The sequence below is a fragment of the Rutidosis leptorrhynchoides genome, unplaced genomic scaffold (genome assembly GCF_046630445.1).
Source record: "Rutidosis leptorrhynchoides isolate AG116_Rl617_1_P2 unplaced genomic scaffold, CSIRO_AGI_Rlap_v1 contig620, whole genome shotgun sequence".
Lineage (NCBI taxonomy): Eukaryota > Viridiplantae > Streptophyta > Magnoliopsida > Asterales > Asteraceae > Rutidosis > Rutidosis leptorrhynchoides.
In genome coordinates, this window is record NW_027266841.1 from 1 (window position 1) to 15709 (window position 15709).

Below are 15709 nucleotides of genomic sequence, written 5' to 3' on the forward strand. Positions count from 1 at the left end.
TTGGTTCCTATATGGTAAAAAAATCTTTTTTTTTTACTCTTAAAAAAAAAGGGGGTATTTTGGTCCCAGGTTTTACCATAGAGTGATATTACCAGAATTAGTCTTATATCCTTTTCGGTACAGATTTTGGTAATTTGGTCCCGGAGTAATCCAGAAGATGGACTCCCCATAAGACGGGATTGAAGAACTTTACACATTAACAAATGAAATACAAGTAACTGCAAACTATCCAAAAATGTTTTCGAAGCTCTCAAGATCTACAGAAAATGAGGATGTATGCGTTTCTGTGCAATTTAGTTGTGCAAACAACTGCTAAAAGCAGAAATAATACATTTAGATAGACCAGAACTGCACTTTTTAGTCAGTTTCTTGAATACAAGTAAATTTTTTTAACTCAAATTCAGACTTCTAAACAAAGCAATATTATCTAGCTAGCGGCACGAAAGTAAAAACTTGATAAAATAAAATCAACACCAAGAGTGCATAATAATGAAACAACATTGATAGATAGAAAAAGAGATTATTCGCTCATAAGGGAAGAAACTTGAGTTCAATAATGTATAACAATAATGACACATTCGTACTTTTCTTCTTACCAACAACAATAAAAAAGTAGTCTACGCTCTACCTACTCTCTACCTATGGTTCCCACAAACACAACCCTCAAAGCCAAGAACATAAATAGATAGAGAAAAATGAGTAAAACAGTAAAAATAGCACGAGTAATTGAACTCTAAATTCCATTTTCTAGCCTTGTGATTCATTGCTTCTTCCGGAAGTTTCAATGCCTTGTTGTCTCTCCTCCAACAACCTACCAGCTTCTTCATCAGCCTGTCCTGTTATCTTCTTTTGCGTCTCTTTAGCTTTAAGTGCTTGCAATTTGGCGTGATTGTAATACGCGACTCCCAAGAAAGCAATTCCATATCCAAACAGATTTATCGGAGTGACGGTATCCTTAATCACCGACCAGGAAAAGGCAATCAACAACCAATCCTTAACAACACCAGCAACATTCATGGTCAAAGCAGATGTCTTTCCGACAAGTAAGAACACAGCCAAGTTCAATGCGAATGCGCAAATCGAATTGGTTCCGAATATGAAGAAATCAAAATGGAAACTAGACGATTCTCTTAACAAAGGCAATTCCATGAACATCCATGGAACTAACAGAAACCCAAAACAACAAGGTGCCACGTAGTAAAGAGATGTAATTGGATTCAAATTAATACCCTTTGAAGTCAACAAGATCTGGATCAAGACCAACCTGGTAGCTTCGAATGCGACGGCACCCAATTGAAGAACGACGCCGAAGACATCGAATCGAGCTTCTCCGTAAGCTGCGATTGCAACTCCGACAGAAATCGACAACATGTTCGCCATGGTGTCGGATTTAAAGCCTTCTTTTTTAAACATGACTGAGATTGAGTAAACGGCAACGGGCATTAAGGCTTTAAGCATCTGAATGAAAGATACGGATAAGTAAATATAAGCAGAATTGGAGAACCAGAGTGATAGAGAATACAGTGCTCCGATTGGGACGACGGATTTGATGTACAAATCTCGGGTCATGGAAGTACAAGGCTCCACGACCCGGAAAACCCGGATAAGGATGAAAGCGAGAGAAGAGCAGAAACCCATATGGATCAGGGTTAGAGAAATCGGGTATGGCCAATCGTACATCTTCTTGTCGAGGATGTACTTGTTGTAGATGATGACAGTGAAAGAAAGGAAGATCCAGATTGAGACATAAGTGTAGGAGAGGATGATCTTCCTCATAACCTCTGCGGACACCATTGTTGTTGGAATTTCGACTATAACTGAGAAACACAGAGAGAGATTCAGACCTTTATATAAGCAGAGATTTTGAGTTGAGAGACAGAGAGCTTGTAAGTTCCGATGTGTGATTTATAAGGGAGGAAGGAGTTGACTTGTAAAAATCCCAGATTGGTAAGGAATAAGATCTGGAATGGGCTTTTTCGTGTTTGGGCTTTTGTTTTAAGTGTGTAACAGTTTAAGAACACAATGTACCTTTCAGTTCTTTTGTCGTGTCTAAAAGCGAATAGAAAGACTTTTCATCAATAACTAAAATCCCAATATGTTTTTCTGGAGCAATTTACCATCTTTCCACCTAATTAGACACATCTTTCTTTACTTTTTGGATAATTATGCTTAAATTTTATAAAAAAATTATTGTCGGTGTAGGAATTTAAAAAACATGCATAAATTTATCTAAAAAAAAAATACATAAATTTCATAAAAGATTTATAATAAATGGTAGGAGCTAAAACTTGAGCTCAATAGATTCAAATTTTAAAATAATATAATCATTGAATTTATAAAATTTATAGGATCAAATAATTTTAAAAGATACTGTAATTATACTTTTGTCTATTCTTAATTTTATTAAAGGTTAAGGGGTAAAATAGTAGATTTAGTTGAAATTTCAAGAAGGTTTTATAATTTAGAGAAAAGAAAAAACAGGAATTGTTTTTCTGATTTAAATCATGATATGATATGAATGTAAAACTTACCACTAAATGAATTAATCTAGTTAACACCAAGTCAAACTTCTTTTTATCAAAAAAATAAAGTCAAACTTATTATTGTCATTATTTATTATTTGAACAGTCAAATTATTACTTATATAAAGGCACTTGATCAAGATTACTTATATAAAGGCACTTGATCAAGATAATTTAATTTACTCTTTAAGGCAGGAACTATTAGCAAAAAATTGTGAATGGATAATTTTGTAGACTGTTAAATTGCCCTAAAAGGAAAAGGCCTCTAATATTTATCTCCAGTCTTTTGGAAGGAATTGCATCAACAAAAAAAAAGTCTATTGGAAGGAAGCACGTGAGCAAATCGGAAGAAAACTATACTGAAACGTATACTCTCAACTTTATAACGTGTTGAAAAGGTTTGGCCGAAATTCAATATTTGAGACCATTTTGAGGTGGCTCACTACTTGGACTATGGAGTTGCAGGGACGAAAAGTTCAATCTCACTTATTATTTATGTAATTTAATTATATAAACTTTAATTACATGTTCTGTATGAAGCTTTGTTTTTTTTTAAGGTAAGGTTGTATTTTCATTGATGTTAAAAGAAAAAACTAGGATGGCTATTTAGAGAAATGTGGTATAGAATGAGCAAACTTATTAGAGAAATGAATGCGAATTAGCAATACAATTAATTAAGGTGTTGACGAAAATATAATAGTGGGCGGTAGTTAATTGAGCATCAATCAATTTTATTAATTAGGTAAACAGAAAAGAACAAGCAAAGGTAGGCAGTCCCATTCGATACGTGAGAACTCGTATAAGCTATAGTAGTCATGCTTTTGAGATAACTAATTAAGTCAGTATTCATGTCATGTGACAATTTTCTTGATCGTGATTGAAGGTTTGATTTTTCACATGACTTAGACTTTGTTCATAACGCATTAATGTAATTAATTAAATAGTCATATTTACAATATTTCTTTTCCTAAAGAAAAGAAAAAAAATTCCAAAATATATATGATTAGATTTTTACCTTTAGATTGGTGGTTAATGGTTATAGTCAAGGTACCACTCCAAAATTGAGGATCATGCGTTCATACACTACTCAATAGGTGAACGCTCTACTTCCTACCTTTTAATATGGACGATTGGATGGTCACAGAACTTATTTTCATAACGTAAAAAGTAGGAATTGAGAATTTTGTTCCAATATACCATTTTCAATTTTAATTTTGATAAAATTAAATTTAGAATTCGATCCTTATAATATATTGATCGAGCTATATATGCAGACTACAGTCCTCCATATTTTATCATTTCTAATCCCTAGATTTTTTTAATGTTGTTTGCATTCCAATATTAATAACTTTCGTTCCTTTACGTTCTTACCGTTCTACATTCCACATCTTCTCATCCGTTTCTAAGAACTTAATTTTGACTATATTGATTATCCGGTTCATCTAAAGTCTAAATCAGGCAATTAGCCTGATCTAATTTGGTTTGATATATTAAAAATAGACATCTTATATGATAGACAATATGAACAACTAATTAAATTCTTCTCATTGTATATTTTGTTGTCCAATAATTAAAATTCGACATGTGTGTATTGATTTTTATGTACTATTTATTATAAAAAAATTATAAATATAAAATTCTAAGAGAATTAGAATTTATAAATTAAATCAACACAATTATAATTGGGTTGCTATATATTTCTAATTAAAATGTTAAACATTATAATTTTATTTTATTTTACTTTAAATCTAATATTTCACATAAATTTTAATATTATTTAAATAAATTATTAACTATTTATACGATTAATTAATTTATTTTTAATCATGGATTATGCTGGTGTTGACATTAATTATGCTGCTTTATAGACTATCTTCGATCCGATCTCATCTCGGAAAGAGACAGAGACTTGTAGTTTTGGCAAATTTTGTATTCAGAGATCATGAGATTCATTCTCCCCATGCCTTCAAAAACAACCTCACTGTCTGGACGCACTTCTTCACAATCTATCAAACTTTGTGAAACAAAAGGAAACTAGCTAGCTACTTTGTATGAAGGCAGCTGTACATCGAAATTTGGATGGCTAGAAAAGTAAGTGCCTCGAGCTTCGGATTCAACAATATATATTTTCTTAATGCAGCAAAAGGAGTTGTATATGTATGCTGGATTTTTATCTTGAGGCAGTTGCAACATACCTGAGAAATGGCTGGATTGCGGTCAAAACTCAAAAGGGTACTGAAGATCTAAATACTTATAATTCTTTTCTACATTTAATTCATGGAATATTGTTTCTATTTCCATTCATCAAACACAGATTTTGAAAGGGTTCAAAGAAAAGCCATAAATACTGTCTATGGGGAAGAGATGCAATGTTACTACATAATACAAATGGCATCTAATTCCTACACCACATCGTGCAATATCAGAAAGTAAATGATGTTTATAAACAGAAATCAGAAGCATGGTATTCGCAGGGCTTTGTAATGAGAGCTTGTAACCCAAGTGGGTGCTTTGAGATGGTTGGATGTTGGTTTGACCCGTCAAGCTTGGTCTGTGTGGTTTAATACTGGTCTGCCCATTCCAAGATTGGAGTTGCGTTATGGGCTCTTGGCGAAAGCTTGTAGCTCAAAGCCCTTAGAGTGGAGGGCTCAGCGTTAGGCTGGTTTCACAGAGCAGCAGCGACAACCTCCCGCTCTAATCGGTGGAAGGATAATGGACCGGTGCTTCACAGTCCAATTATAACCTATTGGCCATTTCACAACCAAACAATCTTCTTTTTGAAGCCAGCCTTAAACTTATAAATACACCAAGTTTTATAAAAATTCTGATAAACACCAAAGTTGATAAGATACAATCCCTCATTGGAGAACAAGAGAGCTGTACAGGTTCGATGCATTTACTATCAATAAAAAATAAAAGAATATATTTAACAATTACATATTGCACCATCAAAACTACATAATACATCCCTCCATATTATTGCCCAGATATATTTTTCTGGCAGAAAGTAAGAGAACGAATAAATTTAACTGAAGCACTTGGGACCAAATAACCAACAAATACATAATATATGTTACTAACCCATTGACCATGATAGGAATCAGATCACGACCAGATGTAGCGACAATAGGACTAAAACACTCCTGCCACAAAGATGTTACACCAGATTAAGTGAATGGGATTTATTGGTGTATGATGAATTGAGAAAAATTATATACAATTCAAACAATGCATGCAAATATCAACTGCTCTCCTTAGGAGACAATATAAAATGGAAAGAAGAATCGAACCAAACAAAACTTTTACAAGCATGGGTATAGAGTTTCAAGAGGGTTGTACTAGTCCTCTCTATTTTCATTAACAATAAAGAAACTTCACAAAAAAGTAATATCATTTAGCCGATAAATGGAAAAACTAACTCTAAAAATTGCAACAGCCCTCAAAAGAAATGGTAGATGTTCTGGAACATGACTTTTTCCGCTTAGTATGCGCCAGTGAACATCATTGCAGGTACATCGAGATACAATCCTTTCTCTAGATACTTCCTGCGTATAGTATATCAAAAAAAAAAAAAACTTGATTTAACCGAGACAAGCCAGTCAATTTAGAGTTTGTTCTAAACCATAATTTTGATGTTCTGGAAAATATAACAGCTTAAGAATGTTGCAACCAATATATGTGTTGATTGAATTAGTTTGTAGACCAAAGACGACCAAAGAATATCAAAGAGAATACATATAACCATTAAAGAGAATATACAAACAGCTTAATATTTACCTACCTTTTTGGTAAATCATCAATCCGATATTCAAAAATTAGATCATGAAAACTGGCCGGAGGATCTTCATTATGCCGCTTGATTTAGCCATGATTTTTATGAACACACCGCTCTTTTGATAAAGCTAAGTAAGGAGGCAGCCGACCTATATATACAGTAATGCTATTTAAATTGGTTTAATAGGGTTTTATAAAATGTGCTTTTACATAAAAACCTCCCTATTACATAGTAATTTATGTGATGAATTTAAATAACTAATAGTAAGACTATATGTGTGGTAAATTTATAAACATTTGCAAACTGTTATAAGAACATAAAAATACGTATGCAAAGTAAGGTTGTTTATGTACATGACATAGGATTCTTTTCACTAGATTCATTATCTATATAAACCTCTTTGAATTGATCATGCTTAAATATTTATTTACCTCGCAAATAAAAACTATTTAGCTATCAAAATCAATTGAACTTTTTTTTTGTGTCATACCCAATTAAACATGGTCGTAAGTACACAGACGTAGCTGTGAGTACACTCATTTGTGAACATAATATGTTTAGTTGCCACTATGATCAAAACATTAAAAACATTAGACAGTGTACATTTACATATCTAATTCAGTTTGCAAGACCTATTATATATAATTAAACTTAAAAAAGGGGTATTGTCTAACTAGTATTTTGTTTATCGTAAAAACATAGAATTACAGTTTAATCTTGATGGAATGAACCGAGATTCTCTGACTGGAAAAGAAAATCGATTCTGGCAGACACGAGCTGCAAACAAAATCGTTGCTGCAATAAAGACGATTACAACAACAAACTCAAAAAATGCAGAAAATTTAAGCTATAAAACTAATGATATTTGTAACAGGAATCATAACCATTTCTTTCATGTTTTTAATTTGATTTTTGATTTAAATGAACTAAACTAAGGCTTGCTGTAGGTATCTAAAATATTTGGATTCTAAGAAAACTAATTTGAGTTTCGAATTCTATGGTTTCTCTCATACCAATGCAATCAAATTTTTGAAACTAAGAAAAAAGATGAACAATGGCAATTTCAGATTTCTTCAACCATTCTTAATGAAAAAGACGATTACAGATTGTTTATATAGGCGCCCAAAGAGTGACCTAGCTGACATGAATTTTACAGAAATGAAATTACAAGTTGAAAAATATAAAACAAAAAAACCGGAAATTGCAAAACTAGAAATGGTTTTTGCTTTTTGCACGATCTCTTCTCTTCGAATCTTCTAATGATTTCTTTCCTTGCTTTTCACTTCAGAGGTAATCCACAACTCGTTTATGAGTTGGTAACACTGTAAAACCATCAAAATTGCAGTCTGAACTTCATCTTCTCCAACTCGACAAAGACACCATTTTTAGTTGACTTTTTTCTTGACTCTTCATTTTGAGCTTGATCAAGTGCACATCAGCATCTAAACTCCTTCATTACTCTACTACTAACTTGACTGAAGCTTTACTTAGCTAAAAATAACTTTTTAATTTGAACTTGATCAAAACTTGATGAACACGAAAAACTAGAGTACAGACCCTTAAAATTTTAAGTTAAGCATTTAGACGACTTCTGTGACTTGTTCTTAACGATTTTGGATCAACGAATTCAACTGTAACAACTCAGAATGAAAACGTCCAATTCCAGTCCTTCCAGTTTATAGCTCGAGCACACATTGTGAATTCCAGACCATATCAGACTAAATTAAGCTTGTAGACTACTTCATACCTACTAAACGAAACTATCCACTTGACTAATTTAATCTAATCCTATTCAAATTACTGAAATTAAATTTCAAAGCATGAACAATAACATAGAACCCTATCAAAGAGGGGTTTTTGAAGGAACGATTCTTACGTCAATTAAAAGGTATGTCGTTGATCACGACGATGCCTTGAATCTGTTGAACGGTGTCTCGACCTTCGCAAATTTGATCTCCGGCCGGCAAGTCATCTTCTTTGTTTTGTTCAGACAGACCCTCAAAGTTTACAACAGCTACACCAAGGTCCCTGAAGTTTTGACGATGTGCACCATTGTCCTTCTTGTAGAGATTGCAATCTTCTTTCTTGTTCAATTGATCAGAACCCAATCTTGCTTCTTCTTTCTTCACAAGCTTCATAAGTATCCTTAAGATCATCTTCTCGATCAAGTGTCTCGACCTTCGCAAATTTGATCTCCGGCCGGCAAGTCATCTTCTTTGTTTTGTTCAGACAGACCCTCAAAGTTTACAACAGCTATACCAAGGTCCCTGAAGTTTTGACGATGTGCACCATTGTCCTTCTTGTAGAGATTGCAATCTTCTTTCTTGTTCAATTGATCAGAACCCAATCTTGCTTCTTCTTTCTTCACAAGCTTCATAAGTATCCTTAAGATCATCTTCTCGATCAAGTTGACTGATACAAATTTCTTCTTTCCTGTTTTCTTCTTCTTTAAGCTTGGTTTCTTCCGTCTCAAGTCACCATTGCTGCAGATTCTCTTTTTCTTCATCTAGCCACATTGTTCAATTCTTCTAGTGTCACAAGCTCTCTGAGACAATCCACTCCAACAAATCTAAATACATAACCATATCAATGAATATGAAAATCCAAAACATCATGTATCTTAATATGGAGGGAGAATAAAACAGTATCATCTCAAGGATATGTTTTTTTTTTTTTTTTAAATTTACTCTTCTTTTTATTGTCTTTCCCATGTTGATATTTATTCTAGTAGAATCGCTTGCTGATCGGGTCATGTTGATATATTTCTTCCATTTAATTATTTTTTTAAACGGTAACTTATAATTTTATTTATAATTGCTTAAGAATCCAAATGGTTGCTTTCTTTTTATGTCCTACTTTCAATTGTGTAATGCTGGTCTCTAAACTCCAGGATTATTAATATTTGGAAGAGTGAGACTTAAATTGATCAAATCCAGAGTTTAAAACCCAAAATCTTTAAAATCCAAAGTACAGAAGAATATTAAAAAAAATACTTTCACTCTTGCGGCGAAATGCTCAAAATATGCCTGACTTTACATTTCACAGTTTCGTAATGTGGTCCCTTAATTCACGAGTCGGTAAATTTTTATGGAGAATTTAGAGTGCCAATTTTTTCTTAGCAGTTGGATCCTTGAACTCGTGGGTCAATAGGTCAAATCAACATCATTAAGCCTATATTATAATTAAAAGAGCTTTCAAGGAATCTTAAAAGCTTGTAGTCTTGAAAAAAAGGGCCGTCAGGCTGGGACTCAAGTTTTACAATCTTTTTGTTTTTCATCGATTATCGGCATCGAAGAGTGAGCCTTGGCGCAACCGCTTAAGGTTGCTCTTTTGTGGCCTGGAGGTCACGAGTTTGAGTCACTCTTTACAATTAGTTGCAAGAGGAAGGTTGCGTTTCACGACCAAATACCCCTCAAAACGGAGAGCCTTAGCGCACCGGGATTTGCCCTTTTATCGATTATCGGCATTGCGACATGGTTATATGATAACCCTCCTAAGCTTTGTGTTTCTAATAAATATTTTTTTGTCAATGATGGAAGCTGGAGAGAAATGTCTCTAACTAATTCTCAGGTTCTAAACGTACCGTTGAAGCATAGGAAATACACAGTTGATAAGAAATAGGACGATAAATACACTAAATTTAATAAAAATTCTGATGATAAAAACCAAAGTTAATCTTCATACATAGCATTATTAGTTATCCTGTTTTTTTTAATACTAACAAAGATCTCGAGACAGTAAAACGTCATACATTCAAGGATGGACATGGAAAACGTCATACATTCAAAAAGGATCGACTTGGGCAGAAATTAAAAGGAAGAAGGAAGCAGGCTCAGTTTCATCATTATAAATTTATTTATATTTATATTTATATTTATTTATTTTTTCAGTTTCATGGAGATATTATCCAACTTTTTGTCACACACAAAGTAACAGTCTCAAAGGGAGCTAAATGCCCCAAATGTTTGTCCTCCTGTTTTGTCTGTATATAAATATCTTTTTTTTTTCTTTGTTTTTCCCCGCTAATAATATCTTTTGTTTCCAACAAAAACACACTAGTCAATTTCTCATCCTCAATATCATCATTTACATTAGTGTCAATTACAAAAGTGGTGTCCAACCCTAAAAGCTTAACATAATAGGATGAAAAATTAAATAAACAAAAGTGGTGTTCTTGGCATTGACAATACCAGATGATTTATGTTAATGACGATTAATTAAGTTTAAGCATAAACCTTCCGGTATTGTCAACGCCGGACAAATTTAAGTAAAAAAAAAAATCTATCGCAATCTTAGATGATAAGGAAATCATGAGAGAATGATAATGTTCGCCACGTGTAAAGCTTCCGGGATTGGCACTACCGGATAGATTTAAATTAAAAGAAAAAACTTTATCGCAATCCTAAATGATAAGGAAATCATGGCCCAATTATGGGGTTTGCCACGTGTAAAACGCACGAAAATCACACGGCAATGCCAATGCCGGATGGATTTGAACCCAAAAAACGAGATAACTTTTCACACGGCAATGCCAATGCTGGATGGATTTGAACCCTAAAAAACGAGAAAGCTTTTCTTTTCTCTTCTTCTTCTCTCCATTTGTTCTTCTTCTCCACGGAGCAGCGACGACCGAATCGAAACCGGCGACCAAATCCTCTTCTCCACCCTTTCTTCTTCTTCTCTCCCACATAAAAGGGTTTTCTACTTTGGCCTCCGGCGATCTCAAAGCATCGGACTTGGCGCAACTGGTTAGGTTGCTCATTTGTGGCGTGGAGGTCATGGAGTTTGAGTAACGGAAACTGCCTCAGTTTACGAAAGAAATTTACAGTAATAAAACTTGAGCATCAGGTATACAAAAAAAACTGATTTACTTTTGATAAGCATTCACAATAGTCATAATATAATTTCCAATCTTTTTTTTTGAATGATAAAATTAATACCAAGAATAACAACTTAGTTATGCTTTGAAATTGAATACAAATGATTCCTAGCTATTTGATAATTGTATGCCTAAGCAGTTGTATAATTTATTTACCTTGGACCTCAATTGTGCTCAATCATAACAACAAAAAATCAAATAAAAAAAATATTGAGGAAGTTGCTGGATGAAGCATACCAATGGACATCTCCAGGATCGAATTGATGGCCGATTTCCTTTCATCCAATTGTAAGATACATCCACGATCTCCCAGGTTCCTTTGCAAAGCTCTCGCCATTGGCGTAGGATGAAGAAATCACAAACCGGCACAAGAGGTGAGGAAATGTGTGTGCTCATAGATCTGCAATAATTGAATTCGACCCAAAAAATACCTTTGATTAAAAAATAATTTAATTAGAATAGAAAAAGTATTTTAATGAGAAGTGTAAACTAAGCAGTCATTCAGTTTCCTTTCTATGACATTGCTACTTTTTATCATTGTAACCGATATTTTCTTATTCTCTATCAAAAATAAAATAAAGCAGTCGTTACACCTTGCTTATATAATTGTACCTGAAATTGTGACATGAGGTGTTATCACTACTAGAAAATTGGCCTCCAGTCCCAATAATTCCGTGATCACAATTTAAATTATTATCAATTTAAATTCCGTGATCACTATATTTATTATCACTATAACTTGTAACTATTGTCACCAGAACTCTACTTTCAATTTATTCGGTGACTTTGGTTGCTCTTTGTCACAGATTAAAAAATAAGAAGGTTAAAAGGTTATGCGGCGGCGAGGCTATCAGGTTAATTAACCATATTCACTATTGTCAGTTCAACCTTATCGGTTATCATATTCATGCTCTCCGTACCCAAGGATCATGAGGAAAGAAAGAATTTTTCACCTAGTACGGAGATGAAAAAAAATTATAACTTGTCACCTAGTACGGAGATGAAAAAAAATTATAACTAGTCACTAGTTATAATTTCTACTAGTGTCTCCAATATATAGAAATAGAACAAATACTGCGAGTAAAGTTTGGGACAACTTAGAATTGAAACAATCAACCATTGTGAATTATTTGAAAGTGTGAGATGTAATTGAGCTGAAAAGAACGTGGAGACTGTTGGAACCGGACATACGAAAGTTAAAGGTGAGTTCCTAACTGGGAGACTGAATATATAGAAATAGAACAAATACCGCGAGTAAAGTTTGAGGCAACTTAGAATTGAAGCAATCAACCATTGCAAATTATTTCAAAGTGTGAGATCTAATTGAGCCGAAAAGAATGTGGAGACTGTTGGAACCAGACTTATGAAAGTTAAAGGTGAGTTCCTAACTGGGAGACTGAAAGAGAAATGAAAGAACCAAATTGAAAAAATATATATATAAAAGTTATAGAAAGAGCTTTCATGACCAATTATGATGCAACTTTAGCTTGTAATAATATGGTGAATGTTCTAGTGGTAACCAATTTTAAAATTTAGGGTGAATTTGTTGAATTGAAGTTATAGGTTTAAAGAAGGATGAGAAAATAATGTCATTGTGAATTTCGGTACTGAAGGAACTTTTTTGATGTAATCTCTAAGCATATGATGTTTGATGCCTCTCATTTTCCTTAAATTTGTGGGGGATGTAAGCTTTTTTTGTTGAGTGTATTATCCTGGTGATGCATTTGTGTTTTTTACTATCCCTTTTAATTAAAATTGATATTCTATCATGATAATGAAGTATCTAGGTATATAAAAAGGTTACAAAAGCTAGGCTAGTAAAATGACTAATCCTCAATTCATCGTGCTTGCCGACAAAATTAAGTCCCAACAAATTATCAAAACAAGCAGAATGTGGTAAAAAGCAAAATGACAAATATATCGAATATGGATATAAACTCAACAGTCCCCATCACATATGTAAAAAAAAATAGACATTGTTTTAGATTTTACTAACAGAATATTCGATTTATATGCTGTTTTTAGTTGTTTAGTAGGGTTTTAATTTTAAAATGTATACTTTTACAAAAATATCCTTTGAGATAAGGACATTTTTGATGACTTTATAAAGTACTTTAAACACATACTATCAATTTATAAACATTAACTTTATGAATATAAAAATATACAATATAAGGTTCTTTAAGTATGTATTAGATGCAATTTTTTTTTTTTGATTTTTTTAGTGAATTTTATTAGGTATGTATTTTTAAAACCCAATGAGTGCTCCTACTTAACTATTTAACTATCAAAACAACTTAGTTTTATAATCGAATGTCTTAACCATATAAAAATGTAGCCACAAATGTTCAACAAATACTCTATGATGGATTATTTATTATTAGACTTGGAATAATATTGGTGGGTTGGAGCTACGGATTGGCGAAATGCTAAAAACATGCCCGACTTTACATTTAACAGCCTGGTGTTATGGTCCATAAATTTACGAGTCGATAGATTTTTATGGAGAAATTAGAGTGCCAAATTTAGTTTTTAAAAGTTGGATCCCTAAATTCTTGGGTCAATCGATTAAATCAACATCATTAAGCCTATATTATAACTAAAAGAACTTTCAAGAAAACTTAAAAGCTTATACTCGTGAAACAAAGAGCCGTCCGGCTGGGACTAAAGTCTTAGAATCATTTCTTTTTGTCATCAATTATTAGCATTGAAACTTGGTTATATGTTAACCGACCTAAACTTCCCATCTCTAACAATTATTCTTTGTCAATGATAGAAGCCGGAGAGAATTGTCTCTAGCTAATTCTACGGTTCTGATCGTACCCTTGAAGCATAGGAAATACACGGTTGATAAGAAATAGGACGATAAATACACCAAATTTAATAAAAAAATTATAAACACCAAACTTAATCTTATACATAGCATTATTAATTATATATCCAGTTTTGTTTTAAAAAATATTAACAAAGATCTCTATTCGACACAGGAAACGCCATACATTCATGGATGGACTTGGAAATTGTCATACATTCAAAAAGGATGGACCTGCGCAGAAATCAGAAGGAAGAACGTAATATGATATCTCCTTATTCATCTAGTATTACATGTCTACTACATCTTTATATTCTCCTTATATAAATAAGGAACTATATGTACACAGAATTACAATCAATAAAATCATCCTTCAATCACTTTACATGGTATCGGCCTAATATCGATCAAAATCTTTCATCATGTCAACCAAATCCTCTTCCACCTCATCGATCACCACATCCATTGCAGCTGACCCACTGCTGCCAATGAAAATCCCAATCAAAGTCTCGTTAGCGAATTGCTAACTGAATTCAACTATCACACTTGGATCATCTCCATGACAACAACACTTGAATCCAAACTTAAGTTTGATTTAATGAATGGAGAATTATCTGAACCTGCTGTCTCTGATGACAAATACCAAGATTGGCGACGTGCGAATTCCATCGTCAAATCATGGCTCCTCAATTCGGTCTCCCCTGAAACTAGGGGCTCACTCATCACTTATCGCAATGCTACTGACATCTGGAAAGACATCATCGACAGGTTCTCTCATGGAAGCCTTGCCAAAATCTTCAAGCTACAGCAGGACTTACACTCACTGAAACAAGGTACCAGCAGTATCAACTCTTATTTTTCCAGGTTCAAAACTATATGGTCCGAACTTGATGCCTATAATCCTAAACTTGTATGTGAGTGTATTAGTCAATGTTCTTGCACACTCTTACCTTCTCTGAAGGCCGCTAAGCATAGGGACATGGCTCTCTATTTTTTGAACGGCTTAGCCAATGAATTCACTTCTACTCGTGATCGGATACTCGCCAGCGATCCTCTCCCTCCGATGTCTCAAATTTTCTCTGCTGTCATCCAAGCTGAATCCCAACATTCACTCTCACATATTTCTATTGATCATACTGTGAATGCTATGGCTGCTCAAACTCCTGCCACTGCCACCAATAAAAAGGTTACTCCTCATGCTCAATCTAAGTATTTTGCAAACAGTACTAGTATTTTTTACAGTCACTGTGGAAAGAAAAATCATATCGTTGAGAAGTGCTATCGCCTCATTGGATTCCCACCGAAATTCAAGTTCACGAGAGAAACCGCACTACTGCCAACTCAACTCAAGTCCAGGATTCAGCACTCACATCATCTCTTCCCACAATGAATGCCGAACGGATGAGCAAGCTGCTTTCCCTGCTGGACAATATGCCATCCTCTCAGGCTAATGCAATTCATACAGATGACATGGCTGGTAACAATTTTTATTCACAAAATCAATTAACTTGGATTCTAGATACTGGGGCTACAGATCATATCATTAATAATGCTTCTTTTCTTTCCGACCCTAAGCCTTTGATCAATTGCTATGTCTCTTTTCCTAATAAAACTAGAGCACACATCACTCATTCAGGATCCCTCACTATCAATAAAACACTCACTCTTTCTCATGTCCTTTGTGCTCCTAATTTCGAGTTTAATTTATTATCAGTCAGCAG

General features: G+C 33.7%; 2 protein-coding genes across 2 annotated transcripts; one reads left to right on the forward strand and one right to left on the reverse strand.

Moving 5' to 3' along the window:
- Positions 1–747: 747 nt before the first annotated feature.
- LOC139884908 (probable sugar phosphate/phosphate translocator At5g25400) lies at positions 748–1794 on the reverse strand. The gene has a single exon (XM_071868874.1). The coding sequence runs from the start codon at positions 1792–1794 to the stop codon at positions 748–750; it is 1047 nt and encodes a 348-aa protein (XP_071724975.1).
- Positions 1795–14547: 12753 nt separating this feature from the next.
- Positions 14548–15378, forward strand: LOC139884906 (uncharacterized). The gene has a single exon (XM_071868872.1). The coding sequence runs from the start codon at positions 14548–14550 to the stop codon at positions 15376–15378; it is 831 nt and encodes a 276-aa protein (XP_071724973.1).
- Positions 15379–15709: the final 331 nt, after the last annotated feature.